Source organism: Trichoplusia ni, chromosome 4, assembly GCF_003590095.1.
Source record: "Trichoplusia ni isolate ovarian cell line Hi5 chromosome 4, tn1, whole genome shotgun sequence".
NCBI lineage: Eukaryota > Metazoa > Arthropoda > Insecta > Lepidoptera > Noctuidae > Trichoplusia > Trichoplusia ni.
The window spans coordinates 10,383,863-10,403,814 of NC_039481.1; the positions used below are offsets into that span (position 1 = coordinate 10,383,863).

The following is a 19,952-nucleotide window of genomic DNA, read 5'->3' on the forward strand; positions in this document are numbered from 1 at the left end:
ATTTTATGTTTTAGCAGACCGCAGTTTGAAATAATCCAGTGACTTCTTATTTAAAATCAATTTTACGGGATGATAACGTAACTGGGTTAACAAGGGTGGTGGAAGAGAGATGCCATTCTATGTCATGTATGGCCTTCAGCCTTCTGTACCCTATAACCCAGGTTTTCAGAATTGTTATAGCTTAACGACAGCCAAAGAATAACCCAGTCCCAGTGGACTGGGTTAGTCATATTTTGACATATTTGAAAAAAAGTCACCCAATCTCAAAAATAAGCCGCAGTAAGCGTGGCTTAACCTACATGTTTCTTTATTTCCGTTGCGTTTTACACGAGAAACATTTACAGTCACTTAACATATACCCGAGTATTATACTTCCCCACATTTGTAGCGTAATAAAAGAAGTATGTTGTCTTATAAAAATGTTTATGAAATCATAAAAGGTTGTATGCTTGGTACACGTAAAACCAGATTTAAATACGGCTGTGAAAGCTTTTGTGTTTTTTTTTTGTATGTTATAATTAATATCTAGTGTTATGAGTAAATATTCAGAAAAAAGGTTGAATTTTCAATCATCTTCATTTTTTTTCTTAAGCGTTGTATCTTGCAATTTAATTATCCATGGTTGAGTTTTTTACACCTGGTAACATTTATTTAAGATTTATTTTTGCTTTTATTTCATTCTTTGTTAAACTTTTTGTTTTAAAACAGGAAATTTGTAATTCATAAGTTACGTATGGAATGGATTTGTAACTAACATAGCTTTGTGAAAAGGCTCCTTTTGTACAGACTGTATTTAATACCTTATTACGTATGAACGAAATTAATGTTTTAATATTTAGTATTCAAATTCCGCTCACAGTCACCGATACACTCATCAATATTATTCAAAACATCCGTTAATCTTCACAGGCCATTCACAAATTAGTTTCTATTCTTTACCAGTCAATAGTCCCACGACATTAAGAATTATAAATTGGCAATACTCGGCCAGTTCTATCTGGACTCTCGAAAAGGAAAGATCTCTGAAATGCTATTGCAATCAATTTATTTGAGTTGTGTTCTTAACATAATCACTTGTGATCCGTTTAAGATTAATCATGAAGATTATGATAATATAAAAGGTAAGGTACCAAATATGACTAAACTAATGGTAAGTCGAATATTATACTATTTATATCAGCTGCCTTGCTAAGGCTGCCTTTTACAGCCCTGTAGAACGGTTAACGACTTTATAAGAATAACTTATGGAGTTTCTTGCCGCTTCTTCTCCATAAGAATGACACTTTCGAACCGTGCAACTAGAGTCACTACTGTAACGTTTTGAAAGTGGCTGGAAAACGGCCTATTTGGAAAAAAAACTTTTGATTTTACGCTATTTTGTGTTAACAGCGAAAATCCACAGTGCCCAGCTGGCTAGCTACAATATTTAAATTGAATAAGAATAATCTCCTCATAGATTTCGGTAACGGCGACTACTTCGACTCTATTGGCGTACAAATAAATTAAATCAAATTATTAAAAAGAATAATTCAATTAAAGTAACCATACAATAACTTTGTTTACAAATGGCAAAAATGACGAATGCATGATGTAACATACCGGACAGATTATCTAGCATATTCTATCTTTTGTATGTCCTGCTTTTCAGAGGGAGAGAAAGCTGCATTCTTCGAGCTTCCATGCATGCTGGTTGGTGGTACTTGTGCGAGAGGGTTCGCCTGCCCTCCAGGGACGAGGATCGGTGAACGAGGGCTGTGCCCTGAACAGCAAGAGTACGGCATGGAGTGTTGCAGACCTTGTAAGTAATTTTAGTATTATTTTCATTAATATAACATTCATTATCTTTTTTGTGGGATGATTAGCATTTATTCTATAACTCTCAAATGAGATAGGCAATCATGTTTTGCGAGGTTGACTTTTTTAAGGAAATGGTCTCTCTTCGAATATTTGACAGTTTCAATTGTTGCTTGTTGGTTGTTATGAAGGCAAAAAGTACATCAGGTGTGAAAAATCGGCCTAGCTCTGATGGTTCACGGGATATAGCCTGGTGACAGAAGAACGGCAGGTGACAAACAAGCAGACAAACTGGCCAACAGATTGACAGATAGCTAGAAAGAAAGACGGACAGAAGGATTAAGATTTTTTTTCCAAACATTCAAAAACATCGCGGTCACATAATTTCCAAGCAACAAATTTTAATTCCACGGTTTATTGTCCAGAATATGATAACCTTAGGAACAACTTGGCTCAATCAGTAGTTTGGAAGTCATCTTTGATTTTTTTTTTCCAGTGTCAGTGGACAGGCGATGTCGGTCAAGAGGAGGCCTGTGTCAACAAAAAAGCAAGAAATGCCCTCGAAATTTAAGGATAACAGACGCTAATGATTGCAGACGTACAGAAATGTGTTGTTACAAGAACCTTGAGGAGAACGATTAGAAGGAAAAATATTGAGAATTATATGAAGTTCCTTATAGTTTTATGTTAGAAGACAGTATCTTAAGCTAAAATATTGTAGGTACTAGGTATGGGCGCAATGTAATGCAAGTGTCCAAAACTCGATAACTATGAAAGGCAATGAAATAAAAATGCAATGGATTAATTTCAATAGATCTATATCTGTGAACCGTTGTAGTTGATTTACCAAACAAACTAGTGAGGTCAATGACCGATAGTTCAAATTTTTCCATTGCATTTTGTTGCGTTTTATGTAGGATGGGTTATTTTTTATTTGTTATGTGTGAAGGTTCTTAAACAAATAATTCTCACAATTATTTTTTATGATTTTGACTTTCGGTTATAAGGATAGTAATAGTAGGTGATAGATATATTGAAATGTTAATCCATAAATAATAATCGCAGCATTTATTTTTCTTATTTTGAAATCCTGTAGACTCCCAAACAATAAACAAATCTTTAAATACTGTTACCATTTGTAAGAATAAATTTACAGTTTTTAAATCCCCAGGATGCTTGAATTCGATATTAGACATTGCATATTTATCATTGCACTAGCTAATCCATTTTATTCGAAGCCATATATTGCTAGCAGTGAAACATATTCTGCACTCTGCACCCATTTTGTGGACGCACTCTTCGACTGATTTGAATCAAAAATAGGTTAAAAAAATTAAATTTAAAAAAAAAGTGCCACCAATTTAACCGCGCTGTATTTCCCGCAAACAAGTCAAAGTTTTAACACCCCCTAGCTTTCGCTACGGGATGTCGAAATTAAACATTACTTAATTAATATGTTGTCCAGTAAAACAAGTCGGTAGTGAGTACTAACGTAGTACCAACGCGAGTTTACTGACGGGTATTCATCGGGATTGCCCGACTAGTTTCGGACCCAACTGGAGTCCCTAATCATAAGCTGACGCGACAGGGTCTTGAGTCGACTCACGAACTGGTCGGGCAATCCCGATAAATACGCGTGAGTAAAACGTTGTATCATTTCATAAAGCTTCATTCTCACGGTAGTTACTATAAAATTCAAGACTATTATCCATTACCGGACAAATATTTAATGGTAAATCAAAAAAGAGACGAATCAAGTTACCATCGTAACTGCCCAAAAAACATTATTTCCCTTCACATAATCACCACACGTACACTCGCGGTCATTTCATTATCAACATGATTATTCTCAATACCTACTGAATAAAATTTTCATTATTAACTTTTGTAACGTTTTGTATCGCGTCGAAATTGGAGGTTGAAAATGTTTGTATCGAATCATAAGCGAAGTGGAAACAGTCATTTGCGAAATGAGTCAAAATTGCTACGTAAATGGGTTTTATTTATTAAACAAGGTTGAATTTTCGAAAGAATTGAGTTATTGTTTCTTCGGGGTTGATTGTTTTCTTTGGCGTTTTGGCATGAACGTGTGGCAGAAGTCAAGGCTCAAACGTTAGAGACAAACATTGGTGTCAAGCGTATAATCTTGACGCCAAACCCACGTGCGTGATCTGTCACGGGTCCAAACACCGCGATAGGCATGTGTGTAATCCACGATCGTTTGTTAACTTTTTATTTAAGAACCTGTGATATTGTTTGAATGTATTTTTCACCTTTTCCACGTATAACTCTTTATTTTAAATCATCACATTATTGATAGCAAAACACAATATTTGGGTCACACAAATCCTTTTTAAGGCAACTATTTGTAGGTATTTGCTGGGATCGAGCGGCGACGCGTCGCTCACGGTAGCTTTGGTGTGGTTGCGGATAATCTACTATCATCGTCCAGATGATAAAATAAACCTTATGTTACTTCTATCTCTCCAAGTACATGACATATTGTGTGCAAAGTTTCATAACGAAAGGTTAATTATTTTTCGCGTGAAAGGGTAATAAACGAACTTACATTCATATTTATAATACTAATGTATTATATTTTATTCAATTAAATGAACGATGCAGTAACTCCGAATAATTCTAGGCAGTCCTGCGCTCTAGGCAAGTCGTACAAGTACCACAATCTGGGCGAGTCTCAAAATGACGACATACAACGCCGTACTTGCTTATAACCTTGTAGTAACGGGATTCCCGCTATGCAGTCACCCATTTTATTTGCATACTGGTATATACGGTGTCTAGAGTCCGTTGAAAGGTGAAGGCTGTTCAAGTCAACAGTGGGTCAGGATTAGTCAGCAATATGTGAGTCATATTTGTTGTAATATTTAAAGTAAAGAGTTTCTTGAGCTTGAATAGAAAAAAATGTGACATGTAAATATGAGTTTCGTTGTCCAATTATGAATTGGACAACAAATATATTGTTATTTTTAGAAATGTGTTAAAATATCATATAAAAGCTACATTGTGATTGGTCTATGTAAACTGCAGAGATAAGTTAGCTTTTTCTAGTTAATATTTATTCTATCATATAAATGAGACCACTTTTGTATCTATATACATTAACTAAATCCAACCTTACGACCTCACAAACAGTCGAGAAAATCCAAGAACCACAGTATAAACAACCTTACCTAAAAACCTCAATGCCAGAGAGAACAGCATTCGCTTAATGAAACTACCACTTATCCCGTCGACCTAGAAAGCAAACCAATATTATTGTTATTACATACTTCAATAATCAAACATCCGTTCCTTAATGACACATAAGGGCTTACCAACACCACACACACTTACATCATTGCAGTTATCAAAAAGAGATAGCGCTCTACGCTGTATATATACCACCGTCCTGCTTCCACAATCAAAACAATCTTAGACTGTCTTGTTTCTCGGTCTTCTAAAAAGCATTAAGATTATCTAGGTACGAGGTATTTAAGTATAAACACGTAATATTATTCTATTCTCATTTGTCTTGTATTGTCTGAGGCGAGAGGGCGTGTAAAATGTTTGTTAAAACTATTTTTCTTTATTTTGTTTTGTGTATCGTATTAGTGGCCAGTCTCGAGAATGGTGACTTTGAGGAGTTTTATATGAACTGTGAGTTGTGTTTTGTATTTTTTTGTGTTTGACTACAGTGTTCTTTAAATCTGAGAAGTTGATAAATTGATCTTGATTATTTTGGTTTCGAATTAAAGTTTAGTGATTAAGAATTGTGCTGCGAATGGTTTTAATACTTTTCAACTATGTTTAAAGATTTACTAACTTCTTGGATTTGATAGATTTAAAAAGGAAATCAACGAATAATAGTCCTTATCAGCAGTATATTGGAATCAGTTGGAATCAAAAAGATTTTTTTTTATAATTTGCTGTAAAAAAGAACAAACGAATTCTTGTGTTTTTACAACATTACATATCTACCGATTAGCAATTTAAACAAGTGATTTAATTGAATACTAGTGCATTTTTGTGTAGATGGAAAATACATTACGATTGTGTAGTAAAAGTATGCGTCACAACATGAAATAACATGACATAATGACATAAACAAGATATTTCAATCGTTTGTTTACATAGTTTTCTAGGCTGACAATATTTAGGAATGATATAATAGGTATTGTGTTGGTAACGTAAACATTCAATTCAATTCATTCTTTAGCAGGAAACGCGCCATTTTTCGAGCTCCCATGCATGGTGATTGGAGGCACGTGCGCAAAGGCCCTCGCTTGCCCGAAAGGCACAAAACTAGGGGCCAAGGGCTTGTGCCCTGCACAGCAGACGCAGGGCATAGAGTGCTGCAGTCCTAGTAAGTTTTACTACAAGTTTCAAATACTTAGTTTACCCTGGATGGTTAACAAGAAGAGAAAGAAAAGTATTCATCCTCTCACTTTTTTCTTCTAATTGTTTTTCTTTTTCTTTTTTTTTTGTTACTAATGAAAGGCAGGGTATTGCATAATATTGATATACAGTTTTCTGCTTTTCGGTTTAAGTGTTATTCTAATTATAATTAATTACTATTCTAATTAACTAGAAAGAATAAAGAAATAAAAAAGAATACTCTAATCTAATCTAATCTAGGGATTTTTGTGTGGGATATTCACATTTTCTATATCTAATTTTTATTCTTTTTTAAAGTAATACAAATGTTTTTCGTTGAATAATAATACTTAACTACTATAATAATTATGTATTTTTTTAACATCTATTTCATCTTCAGTCCACAGAGGGAAAATATCGAAAGCTGAACATAGACATACAAACTGACAAATGACAGCGGGTGCCAAAATTAAAAAAGGAAAAAAATAGCGTAAAATTGGAAATCGAAAAAAAACATTGGTAAAAAAAATTATATCACACAACACAAGACTAATAAGGAAGAGGCCTTTGCTCTAATGTAGGAAAGCATACAGGCTCTATAAATATACCTATATATACACCGTGATTTTTTAGTCGTTTTACAAAAGCAGCCCAGTTCATGTATCCAATGACTAGAACACGTTCATGATAAAAAAAATAGGCATTTATGAGATTTGAATAAATTTAAAATGCAATTTTTATTCAATATTATGACGCAATTCGTTGTTTTTTAGAAACACGGTTCTGTTGCGAGCGCGGTCTGATCCTTGTAACAAAGGTGAGGGGCGCGGGCGGCGGCGTTTTTATCATTTTTAAGAGTATATTTCAGATTTCTCATGTTTAATTTTTCTTCGTACTTATTATCATAGTTGATGATAAAAAAATAATAATCGCGACTAGGGGTATTTTACGTCGGATACATGAACTGGGCTGCTTTTGTAAGACGACTAAAAAATCACCGTGTATATATACAATGCAATTGACAATTTCCTCAATCTCAAAGATTGCTAATTGCTTTAACCTTAAAGAATTCCGAGTTCTTTCTTACTTATGTTCTAAAACTGTGTACTAGTCTTAAAACTTATTTAAAAATTATGTAATTTTAACACTTTTTTCTTATTCTAATAAAATACTATTTACTAATAAATTGTTGTTTACTATTATTAACTTTACTATATTTTTAGATGTGTGTGTATGTGTCACACATACACACATCCATTTCTTTATAAATTTAGGTCTTTTATGATAATTGATATTGACCACTGTTTTTTACAGAAATAGATTAAAATTAATGTCTAATCTTTTTATAATTGTACACAAATATGTGAAAGGACATTATTAAATGACTATTACTTACAAAAACTATAGTAATAATTCTATGCTATTTGTTTAATAAATAGCAATTGTTAAGTTCCATACGTCAGGATGTCGATTCTGATAAACTTTACTTATATGAATAAATATTTAAAATACGTGCCTGATATATTTAAATATTTACTGACTAGCTGTTGCCCGCGACTTCGTCCCCGTGGCGTGGATAGAAGATATAAGTTATGATTTATACCTGCCCTATTTTTTCACATTTTCCATCGTATCTTCGCTCCTATTAGTCGCAGCGTGATGGTTTATAGCCTAAAGCCTTCCTCGATGAATGGTATATTCAACACAAAAAGATTTTTTCAATTTGGACCAGTAGTTCCTGAGATTAGCGCGTTCAAACAAACTCTTCGGCTTATATATTAGTATAGATTATTGTCGCAAGCTAAGTTTAATGGAGTTAAATACGTTTGTAAGCGTCTATATATGGCTATTTTAGACCTTATAAAGATAGAGACAGCATAATAATTGGCGTTGCAGTATTCTAACTTTATCTCCAAAAACTAGAACATAAATTAGGCTACTACGTAAATCCAATCTGTTCCCACTCTACTCTTTAATATGACTAAGACAAGTCGGCTCCAATTCTCCAATTTTAAAGATGGTTTTTTTTCTGCCGTCAAATGATATCGATTAGACGGATAGCCGAGCCATCACGCAACCGCTATTCTTGACTGAAACTATAAACATTTGTGTGATCTACCCGAAGTTTTTCCTAGTCTGAATGTCTTTTATTTCATACTTTTTTGTGCTCTGTAATTATATGTTGCATAATATTAAATTTGACCTAATTTCTGTTATCTAATTGAGCTGTAATTTTCCATTTTACATTGTAGGTTTTTACATGTATATTGCATGACATAAGCTAGAACGTACCCATAGTAGTCATAGGAGGTCTTTAACAAAACACAACCGATATTGCAAAAGCAAATCTTTAAAAGTTGATTTTTTATTTGTTTTGCCGTTCATGTATAATATCTTATTGTTGTAATTATTTTCAATCCCACTACACAAAGATCAAAGTCCTTAATACAGAAGACATCAAAATAATAAAAAAAAAACGATTCTGTTTTCTTAGAAATTACGCTAAACAATCACCACTTGTTTTTAGGGAGTTTAGAATTGAAATGTAAATCGAGAGGTGGAGCCTGCGTGTCGACCAAAAATAAATGTCCGAAGACGATGGTAATCAAAGAAGCAACGGATTGTACAAAGAACCAGGTGTGCTGTGCGTATGTGGCACAAATGTGAGGAAAGGTTTTTGTTACTCCTTGTTTTAAATTGAATTATATGATACTATTTTGGCTTGTATTTTTACTTATACCTTTCCGTACCTTTATCTTGGTCTTTAACAATTATATTAACATACTAGTATTTTCCCGTGACTTTCGTTGCGGGTTTTAAAGATGTGAAGAAGAATGAAGTTGAATAATAACGATATGAGTTATGATTCAAGACTTGCTAAATTGTTTGTTTATTTCAATTTTGTATGAATCTTTATAAGTCAGTCTTCTACTTGTATTTTTCAATGACAATCAGATACGTTTGCGACTCAAACATTTTTTATCCTATATGTATGCTACTGGTTTGATAGATTTTTCCTCGGATATTCACTTGTTTCAAGCTATTCTTTGCTGTGTTTCTTTACTCAATTGCACCAGAATAGAGGGTTATATTTTTTGAGCATGTCTGTAATTTGGCATTACGGTTAACAAGGCTGGACGGGTGTTGCCGTTTGAGGTGATATTTAATTTTTAGATTCCGTACCCATAGTGTTAACACGTAACCCTAATACTGGCTCATTGCTTTCTAATTCTATCCATCGGTTTGGCCGACGAATGAATGAAAATCGGAGTAAAACTACACTATTCGTATTCTCCTAAGCATTTAGTCAACACAATAATTGGGAATTCAGTACGGGACACTCACTGTCAATACAATGCATTTGTAAATGAATAGAATTATACAAAATTATTTTTGAATTGAATTACAACAACACCCAATATTATTGCAGTAAAGCACAAAACGAATTTGTATGTAATACTTCAAACAAACAAAAAATAAGCGAAACGTTAAAACTAGTATAAATTCGTTTAGTAACAACTGTCATGAAATAATCCGATTCTAGCCCCACGTTGGGTGTCAACCCCATTACTCGTACTTAACTGCTAAATAAAATAAATATGGATTACGAAGAATGGCTCCTTCAATGTAGACATGGGCCTTAAGATATCGATAGTATGTGATAATTTTATCAACTTCGACGTGTATAATATGTTGTTAGTAAGAGAGAGTTAAGATATTTCAGCTTAATAGTAGATATATATATTATTATGTTAACAGTCGTTGTGGCCTTGCAGGTGCAGGTTCGATCCTACGCAGGCATAGTACCAGTGAAACTTCTTCAAAATGATATGTACTTTTTTAATTATTCTAAGACACCAATGACTAACGGTACTAACGTGAGCTAGCGTGGTTATCAATACTCATGCGAGAAGAGGAATGTGCCCAACAAGCAAATAGGTTGGTATAATATATTTTTAGATAACTTCATTGTAAACTGAGTTTAAGTGAAACTTTAGATCTGGATTTGGTCCTTCATAGTCACTTTAGAAGTTAACTTTAAGATAATATAGATTAATTCTTGTGCAAACGACGACACTAATTATACTAAAACTCAGTGTAAATGAATAACTAAATTTCCGATAATAAAAAAAGTATCGATAAATTGTTATCGACCTGCCACCTCACTAGAGCAACTATGGACGATTTTTTATATTTTACGTTAGCTTTCTGTAAACGTGTACATCTATCGCCATATTAGTGTTGAGCCCCTAACTGTTGGAACGATGAGCAATGTTACAACACTAATGAGTCTTTTCGTCTTAATTAGTGAACATGGTGCGTTTAATTATTTTATAAATGTTCTTCTTAAAATTAAATTTATCATAATGTTTGAGTCACTGTGTTTTAAATCTTCATTTAAGAAGACTGTTACCACGAGGTTTTTTATTTAATATATAAGATTTACTTTGGCCCTACTAAGTAATTTAAGTGAACCTTTACAAACCTATGGAGTTTCTTCATGGGAATGACATTTTGGAACCGGTTACCTGGAGTCATTAGTTTTGTAATTTGAAGTTTTTATAGCGCCTGATTTAGACCTACTAGAGAGACATTTTTACTGTCATTTTGACTGTATGGACAAATGTTTTCCTTTCTCTAAGAAATTTGTGGCTGCTAATAATTTTTAAATTAGGTATATAAGGAATTTGATAAGTTAAATGTCCACCTTTAGAAAAGAGCTCTTGGTCAGTGTCCCCCGTAGCTTAATTGTTAATGGTACTAGGACCAGGAGTCGCATGTTTCTGTCTTATCTGAGGTTAATATTTAACCATGTATCATTTGAATTTACTAACTGGGAGAAATTAAGATGAAAAAATACTATTTCGAATCATAATAATTGCATGAAATCATTCCGGTTCAAGACGGAAACAAATAAGCATTTTAAATTGCTAAGTTGTCAATGTTTTGTCCATAGTTAAAGTTGTTTAGACTCAATTTTTATTTTTTGTTGTACTAGTGGCAACAAAAATGCACCATCTATAAATAAATTCAAGATGACTCACCACACTTGCGGTGGGAAATATATTCTTTTTCAGATACCTCTAAACATGGGTATAAAGTGAAAGAGCATGTCTAGTGAGATTCTATAAACTATCACTTCTAATCCAAATGTGTTGAGGCTTTTACAACACGCAGAAATAGAAGGAAAATTTCAATTTCACTTGGAAAAAAGAACGTTTTCCTGGTATTATTATTGCTAAGAGCTTTCCTAGTCCAACCATGCAAAACAAGCTTAAAGATACCGAGCTAAATTGCTTAAGTTCTTAGTACAGATAGATATGAAATGCGTCTGCCGAGGTAAAAGGAAATGTATCTGAAGGAGTTAGAATTTACTTTTGCTTGCATTTTCTTTTGTTTTTATCCTGATGTTTGAACTACTTCGATACTTTTTACATTGGAATAGAAAACGCAGGAGCAACAAGGTTGTATATTATTTCAAAACATTTTTTTTTTATTAAATGCTAGTTGTTCTAAGATTATTGTGTTATAAGGAAAACGTCTCCAAGCCCGACGGAACGATGACCTATAAACAGAAGGCTCGGACTGGATGCAAAAGGTATGTTGAGGGTCAACTTGGGGGAGGCCTATATTCTGAAGTGGACCTGGATATGCTGAATTGTTTGAAGTTAAAGTAATGCCTGATTTCTTATTTATCTCATCACTTCATCAATACCGCGCCAAGCTGAGTCCAGCCGCCACAATGTGTCATCACACATCGTTCTTTTAAAAGAAACATTCGTATAACGCTGCATAATGCTGTAGCTATAAAATAAATAATGCAATGTTTTTTTCTTGTGCAGATAGTATTAACTTTGGCGTGAATTAAGTACTTATCTTGACGTTACCTATTGTATTTATCACTGAATGATGCAGAATAATTTCCAAAAAAAAACCTTTATGAATTTTCAATTATATTTTTCTTTAATCATCAAATAACATTAACATAATAAAAACCTTCTTGTCAATCCAAAAACACAAGAAAAATAAAACAATAAACAGTATAAGATGTCGTCAAATCATCTCCAGCGGGGCGGAGGTCGGATCTGAAAAATTGCTCCGTCTAAAGCACATCGATCACGGCCGTGACTTGCATACCACTGATGACCCATTAATGCGTGTTTCTGTTGCCCTGGTACAATTTGTTGCCTATTCTTATTATTAGGGTTACGTATCCAAGGCCGAAAACCGCTGGAACTATTATTAGTGCTGCCCTTCTGTCTGTACATCTGTCCCCATTTGTTTGACAGAATCTTCACAATTTCATGAACCATGCATAGCTTATCTGTTGAATTTTCACAAATGATGTTCGATAATAACAATCGTGGTTGGAACGGTCATAAATTTGTTTCCCAAATTAAAGTATTTGTCACTTATGCGATGTTTTTCGTCTCTCCTATTGTATACTACTCCTGGAGCCATTACGAGTCTCTGAAGACCTGGTACAATTTATTGACTAATCGTTTCAAGTTCGGAAACATGGAAGTACAAATTTTTATTTCTTGTTGATTAGCCCTCCCCCCGGGCAAAAATCATTGAAGGCCCTCAGAGCAATGGGATAAATACTATCCAAGATATATATGTCCAAATCAATGTTAAAACCATCACCCAATAATTTAGAGATCAATCAAAAGTTCACTTCTCATCTACATTATTTATTTTTTTATTTAAATCTCCATTGACATTTCATATCGTAACATTTCAAAGCGTCTTTATGGTCATTCGAATAGCGACACTTAGCTGCCATATTGACCAGATCAATAGAATTTTCGGCTGAACAGTCCAGTTATTACATGATCCGTTTGGGTCGGTGCGTCAAACGCGGTCGGGTGTAGGACTCAGGCTAAAATGCAACCATGATTCACTGATCAAATGTAAGGATATAAGGGAGATTGGAAACGTTATTGAGGATTTACAGTTGTATAAAAAGGTTTATGATATTTTGTTGTAGATTTTTTTTTGTATAAGTTGATGTTTTTCATTTCTTGCGCAGCCTTCAACGGTAAAACTATATTTGAGTTGTATGGCGACAATTTTTAGCTTTATAAGTCATATTGTATTAAGATTTTAGATGGAAATAGCATATTTATTAATCGTGTATCAACAGTTATATTCGCGCATTTAAAATCCACTGTATTCTAAAGCATACGTATAGTAAACAGAATATTCTGATTAAATTAATTCCATTCAAACTCCAAAAACTAGAAACATTTCAAATTAAACACACCGAGTCGAAACAAATAATTCAGAAATCAGTATAAAGCGCAATCGTACACTTCAGTGGAATAAAACAGTGCGCGCAAACAGTCCAACTTATACCATTCAAAGTGGAGTGTGTGAGATGTTCCGCCATTTTAAAATTCACAACACGATACCACAGGTGTAACCAATTGTACTATCGGCCGGGTCACTGGGCACGCTATGAAATACTGTATAGTATTTTTGAACGCAAGTGTATTTATTTGCTTCGGAAGTTTTAATGTTTGGTTTTATGGATTCTGGTATAATATTGTTTTCAGCTGGTCGCTTTTTGTTGATACTGTTTTATATTTATTGATTTAAATGTAAATTTGTTGGTGTGTCGGTTTCTATTGTTGAATATGGTTGGATTAGCTTATCATATCCCAAAAAAATGCTTCAGACTATTATTTTACTGGACACGGTTGTTTGTAATACATTTTTTTGTAGTACTTTGTGTTGAAGCATTTATTAAGTACCATTTAAAAACTATTTTAACACTAAATTGACTCTAGTCAAGAAGCAGCCGTACTGGATAGGTTCTAGGTCAGCCGGTTCTATCCTTCCTTCAAAATCCTTCCCATTAAAACCTTCAATAAAGAAATAGAACTCATCAACTGCTTGATTCCACTTACAATTACTTTTACTATAATTTAAGCTCATAACATGCATGCATGCTCACATGCACGGTGTTCATATTCATTTATTTCTAACTAGCTGTTGCCCGCGACTTCGTCCCCGTGGGTAGAAGATATAAGTTATGATTTAGGTATACCTGCCCGGTTTTTTTTCATTTTCCATTGTATCTTAGCTCCTATTAGTCGCAGCGTGATGGTTTATAGCCTAAAGCCTTCCTCGATTAATGGGCTATTCAACACAAAAAAAAATTTCAATTAAGACCAGTAGTTCCTGAGATTAGCGCGTTCAAACAAACAAACAAACAAACTCTTCAGCTTTATATATTAGTATAGAGTATAGATTTACTTTCTGTTACACAAAACCTAGCATAATACTAATTTATTTAACTTCCTACATACGATTCCATAAAAACTCATACATTTAAGCCCAGAAAATTCCATCTAGTAAGAAACGCAAAGTAAATGTATAGAAGTTAAGTAAATAACGACGCAAGTAGTTTGGCCTGCAGTGTAAACAGCCACCTGCATCTGCAACCGCATTACATAAATGAGAGTATATTTCTTTGCTACTCATTACACTGTAGGCCAAGATTTTTGTAGCAGATTATTTAATTAATTATTTGTTAATATATAGCTATAAATAAATATAAATGCGGAGAACATGACATACATTTTTCTGAACCCAAAAAGTGCTAAAGCACTTGCGTTATGGAATCCAGATATAACGAAGGTAACACTTAACACCCAGACCCGAGACAATGTAGAAAAGTGATTTTTTACATTGACCCGACCGGGGATCGAACCCGGGACCTCAGAGCTAGCGACACCTTGAAACCGGTGCGTACGCCACTCGATCACGGAGGTCGTCAAATAAAGCGCAAAATTTATGTCAATTATTGGTTGGTTCGTTTTTGGCAGTTTATAGTTTATAATGTCTTTTCTCTAAGTTAACGTTTTTGACAGGATGTCCTTGTAACAAATAGTGAAGCGCACTTTCGTTCTTTTTGAGTAATTAATTTCACGTTTCGAAGGTGATAGCAGGTGTAAGAATAAACAGTGTGTTTATCATGTATGGAATTTCAGGCGGTGGCATTCTTCGTGTTTTATATTGGGAAACTGTCTTTCAATGGGGATTTATTTATATTTATAGGATACTTTTTTATTTACTGTTATACTTACCCGAAAAACAATTGTATTAAATAATACATTTTATATTTCAACCAAATTCTAGATTGATCCCACGAAAAAAATTAAACCTTATAAATAAATATATTCCTTCAATTTCAGTCTGAATTTCATTTTTGCAACTGTATCGTTGCTGCATAAGCCTAAATAAATAAGCTCGCCTGCTCGTATCTCGGCCCAGAACTAATATCAGTGTTGAGTAAACATAGTGCGCCAAAATTGCTGAAATTGCGCCTGGGGCGATACTTTTGGAAGCAAGTGTACGAAGCGAGGAAGATGGGCTGAAGACGAAATGGCTTCTTGGTTTTTCCTACGTTTGAATTTTTAAGGTCTAACGGTCGTGAATAACTGGGTATTTCGAGATGTTCCCTGTTTTTCTGTGCTATTGGTAGGCAACGTTTTGCATGCTTGAGGCCGATCTATGAGCTGACAAGAACGTTCAATATTAGTAACTAATGGAGATTTTATCACACGACCAGTAATTGAGTGTATGCAACAAATTAGATGATGTTATATCACCTGGTTCTAAACTTTTCTAAGTTGTCGTTGTAGTTTGAATGTTTCCATCATTAGCGAAAAACATAGTTACTGAAAAATAGGGATAGTGGGCCAAGAAAAATAATAAGACTTTTTTTTAAGTGTTTCTTTGCCTTTTCTAGCATCAGAAAATTTAATAACTTTATAATACGTACGCAAATAAATTCAAACCACATTAGCACTTGCCGGAATTCAAACCTACGACCTTTTCCTTGGCAGTCTAACGGAAACACGACTGGGCTATTACAAAAAAGATACAACCCAGAACAAATTAGTGGGGTCCAGTAACAAATGTTTAATTCCATTTGAAATTACCGCAAAATGATCCTTAATTAAACTTTGCGAGAATTTTATGCATTCTTAAATCTATTCTCTTAGTCTTTGAGAATAAACTTTTAAATGGGAAATGGTTTCGCAGTATAAATCCGTTTTACGATCCACAAGTTTTGCTATGAGGAAATCGTGAAACACTGAGTTACGTTGTAAAGTTATAAGAAGAGTTAAATAGCGTTTTTGTATTGTTTTAAATATTTTAGTAGATAATTGCAACATTTTAATTGTTAGTATTCTAAGATTAAAGAAGGCAATTTCGTATTTAGGTAGTGTCAAACTCGCAAAACTGAGGAATCCGTAGATATAGACTAGAAAACAAAAACCATCTACAGAAAATGATCACCCATCAAATTTATGACTTCAACAGACGTTGCTTAACCCTCGACCTTTATTTTTAATATGAAACTGTTTTCCTATCACAGTTTATGAAATACAGCCTGGTGACGGACAGACAACATAAAAAATGTTTTAAATATTTTAAGTGTCGTTTTCTTATTTTACTATTGACAATTGCTAAGTTTATTTAATATAGGATCAAAAAAATCACACTGAACAAGTATTTTTAAATGATGTAACGGTTAACTCACGCGTGTTCATCGGGGTAGCCCGACTAGTTTCGGACCCAACCGGAGTCCTTAACCATGATCTGACGCGGCGGGATCGCGAGTCCAACTGCTACCCCGATAAGCATGCGTGAATAAACCGTTACATCATTTAATAAAACTGAACAAAAGCAAAATTTTAATAGCAAAGAATAAATTTCACCTCAATTGGGTTATACTAACATAGTAGCTTCAATATTACACAAGCCAAGCGAACACGAAGTATGGCACACCATACGTATTCACTTACCAAGAACAATGATATATTTTATGACGTCATTTGAGGGTTTTCTATAGTCTTCGAAGCTAGTAACGGTATAATAAACGTAGCTATGACAAAATTCTGTCACTTTTACGACACCTCCCGCAATTTAGAAGCCGTCCTTTGATATCGCAGGGAGACTCATTAAATCATTGTTAATTTTTAACTGTCTTTGGGAGCAAAGAAGTTTCTGTTATGTTTTTTTTTTTTATTTATTATCCTGTGTTGAATCCCATTGGAAGATATACCTATGCTTCATGATTCTAATTCCAATCTTTGTCTTTTGGTTTGGTTTGGGTAGGCTTTTCTTTTTCTTCTTTACGAATTTGATGGTGCTTCAATTTGCTTATTAAAACATATAAACATATTATAATGCATTTTTTTTGCTGATTATGAAATTTTTATTTTGATTCATAATGCTTACTGTGACAAATCCGAAATTGAGTCTAATTTCTAAATGCAAGGTTTTTAGGTAAGGACTGAAATGTAAAGGTCTTTTTAAAAAAAAAAACTGTGTAGTTATCCTCAGCGCAGACTTTGACTGTTTCGCTAAAGATTTTTTTGGACGTATCCAGATAAATCCCTGACTCTTCGAGTAAGGACTTCGACAGAATCACACTCTAAGAGAGTAAACCCAAGCCACCTTAAAACCTCTCCCACATTTGGTCAGTACATGGCAATGTGTAGGCATTCATCACAACACACGAACATTCAACATACATTGGATTCCGTGATGTGTCGGCAATTTATTTTGTTCCCATAATTTCAGTAACAAATGCGTTACATCAGTGTTCGTCAGAATCAGCTCATCATGTGGTGATGAAGTGCGCCCGTTAATAACACGTTCGGATCCCAAGCGACCAAGTTCAGTGCCACTGACCACTACCACTGGACAGTATGTTTTAAATAACTGAACTGAAATCGTTATAATATCACTTGCTATAGAGCGGCAAAAAATGACATTTACAATTTAATCAACCATTTTTTGGTACCAGTTTGTTTGAAAATGTTAATACTTTTGTGGTAATATTAGCTAACTGAAATTATAAAGAAAATTTCAGTTACCGTAAAACATTTATTTTTTATTTTGTCAAGATTTTTTCCATGCAGCTGTAAGTATGTAGTTATGTACATATACCACAACACGTCTGAGTACCAGGCTTACTAGGGATACCGTGTTGCCCAGGTTGAGGAGGTCATAATAATATGTAGTGAGTATGAGTAATGTAATTGGTTTTTACCGTTCTATTCTATTCAATAAATAAATGTACAGGCAATCGTTCCTTGTAGAAAACTGGAAATTTCAAAATTTGCTATATCCGATTAGACTGGAAGCAGACCCCAACATATTTCTTCAATACTTTATTTTTATTTGCTTAAGGTTTTATTCACATTATATCACTCAATCCTAGTTGCACTAACTCCAGCACGTTTCCATGGTAGCGGCATTAGAATCAGCTCATACAGAACAAGTTAATATTTTATGCGGTGTGTGAATGGTCGGTTTTGTGGTCGTCTTGAGACCACTTTAGATGAAGCTTCGATTATTTATCGAAGATGTAGAAACTGTGGGTTGATGTAACAGTTTGTAATGCTCGTAATAACCTCACAGAGTTTGGGTTGAATAAATGATTGATTTATTTGGAACTGGCAGGATAATTTGTTTTTGAGGAGGGCTTTTCTTTTGTTAAAACAGTTGTAGCTGATGTTCGCCTTTTAGCGCTTTCTCAATTTCGTTTCTGCAATTTATTTTGCCGTTCTATTCATAAATTATTAAAGTTTTAATTATGCTAAATCTAAAAACAAGTTTAAACCGTCAAACAGATTTCCTCACACACCTATCACAGTCATCATCAAAAAGTGGGGAAGATAGAAAAAAACTTGAGTTTGGTAGTGGGGGCTAAAAATATCACGTTGTCTCTTTTTTGTAAAAAAAAATACGCAACCAATATTTTTTGGGAACCCAAGATTTTTCTGAAATCTATCTTACAGACTAAACGGATTGTTTTGGTTTAATACCCTATTTCCTACTAAATTGCCACTTAATTTTGCAGGAGAAATTATTATTTAATTTCCATTAAGAAGGGAAAACGTTCGGAGCTTGAAACATAAAACAGCAGCACAACTTCTCACTGCATTCAAACAAAATACATTGAAGCAATGAATCAATTTCCAAAGCAAACGACATTTAGTATTAATTTGCAATGAACCGCGCAGATTTAATTAGTGCTGGCGCCAATACGATTGTTGTTACAGAATTGAATTTATTTGCATTTGACATGATCATGCGATGGAGTGGGCCGGCTGATAAATATTAATGTTCTGCCGTAGCGATTGCTATTTTGTATGTTTTAATATAAATTAGGCTGGAATTTATGAATGGGAATTGTCCTTCATTTTGTGATGGTTATGAACTGTATAGTTTTAGTTTAAAATGTTTTATGTGTAGTAGTTATTTGGATACGTTTTCTGAAAAAGGGTTGGGCTTGAGCTGGAGGTTTTTGTTTAATAATGACACTGTCGTTCGACTCAGCAGAGGAGTTAGTGTCCCATGAAATACTTGTCCTAAGTGGGAGTCGAACAATTGAAATGTCGCAGACAGTATTCTCGTGGTGACTAGTACCAGTCGGATAACTGCGCCGTCAAAAAAGTCGGTTCCTTATCATTATTATTATAAAAACAGCAGATAGAAATGATTATTGTCATGTGTGCGACTTCCCTGCCAAAGCTCATGAGAATCCCTGCAGTCATAATACTCTTTTAAGGCCCTCTTTGGCTTTTGAAACACAAGTGGCGTTTTATTGTGAATCACAGTTCAATATTCTGGAATATTGTAAAGAAAATTGTCTATTATTCTTAATAGAATTCATCAAAGGCCAAGCTTTAATTAAATTATTTAAGTAAACATAAGGACATTTATATCATTCTATCTTAAGCATATTTAACAGT

General features: G+C 33.9%; 2 protein-coding genes across 3 annotated transcripts; both read left to right on the forward strand.

Moving 5' to 3' along the window:
* The first annotated feature begins 668 nt into the window (after positions 1-668).
* Positions 669-3,045, forward strand: LOC113493583. Its single transcript, XM_026871623.1, has 3 exons — positions 669-1,121; positions 1,649-1,798; positions 2,291-3,045. Exons 1-3 carry the CDS (start codon positions 1,028-1,030, stop codon positions 2,434-2,436), a joined length of 390 nt encoding a protein of 129 aa, XP_026727424.1. The 5' UTR covers positions 669-1,027; the 3' UTR covers positions 2,437-3,045.
* A 2,160-nt stretch (positions 3,046-5,205) lies between these two features.
* On the forward strand, positions 5,206-10,575 carry LOC113492986. 2 transcript variants are annotated; one of them, XM_026870743.1, is made up of 4 exons: positions 5,206-5,451; positions 6,014-6,157; positions 8,696-8,831; positions 9,945-10,575. In XM_026870743.1, exons 2-4 carry the CDS (start codon positions 6,043-6,045, stop codon positions 9,970-9,972), a joined length of 279 nt encoding a protein of 92 aa, XP_026726544.1. In that variant the 5' UTR covers positions 5,206-5,451; positions 6,014-6,042; the 3' UTR covers positions 9,973-10,575. The 2 variants fall into 2 exon arrangements, with proteins under 2 accessions (XP_026726544.1, XP_026726542.1); XM_026870741.1 differs by having other exon boundaries at positions 5,214-5,451; positions 6,011-6,157.
* The last annotated feature ends 9,377 nt before the right edge of the window (positions 10,576-19,952 follow it).

What these genes read in the sequence shown, in the direction of transcription:
- LOC113493583 (XM_026871623.1), top strand. Translation starts at nt 1,028, where the DNA reads ATGCTATTGCAATCAATTTATTTGAGTTGTGTTCTTAACATAATCACT. An exon ending in AGATTATGATAATATAAAAG is followed by an intron (nt 1,122 to 1,648) that starts GTAAGGTACCAA and finishes CCTGCTTTTCAG; the next exon opens with AGGGAGAGAAAGCTGCATTC. An exon ending in CATGGAGTGTTGCAGACCTT is followed by an intron (nt 1,799 to 2,290) that starts GTAAGTAATTTT and finishes TTTTTTTTCCAG; the next exon opens with TGTCAGTGGACAGGCGATGT.
- LOC113492986 (XM_026870741.1), top strand. Translation starts at nt 5,358, where the DNA reads ATGTTTGTTAAAACTATTTTTCTTTATTTTGTTTTGTGTATCGTATTA. An exon ending in TGAGGAGTTTTATATGAACT is followed by an intron (nt 5,452 to 6,010) that starts GTGAGTTGTGTT and finishes TTCATTCTTTAG; the next exon opens with CAGGAAACGCGCCATTTTTC. An exon ending in TGTGCGTATGTGGCACAAAT is followed by an intron (nt 8,832 to 9,944) that starts GTGAGGAAAGGT and finishes GTGGCCTTGCAG; the next exon opens with GTGCAGGTTCGATCCTACGC.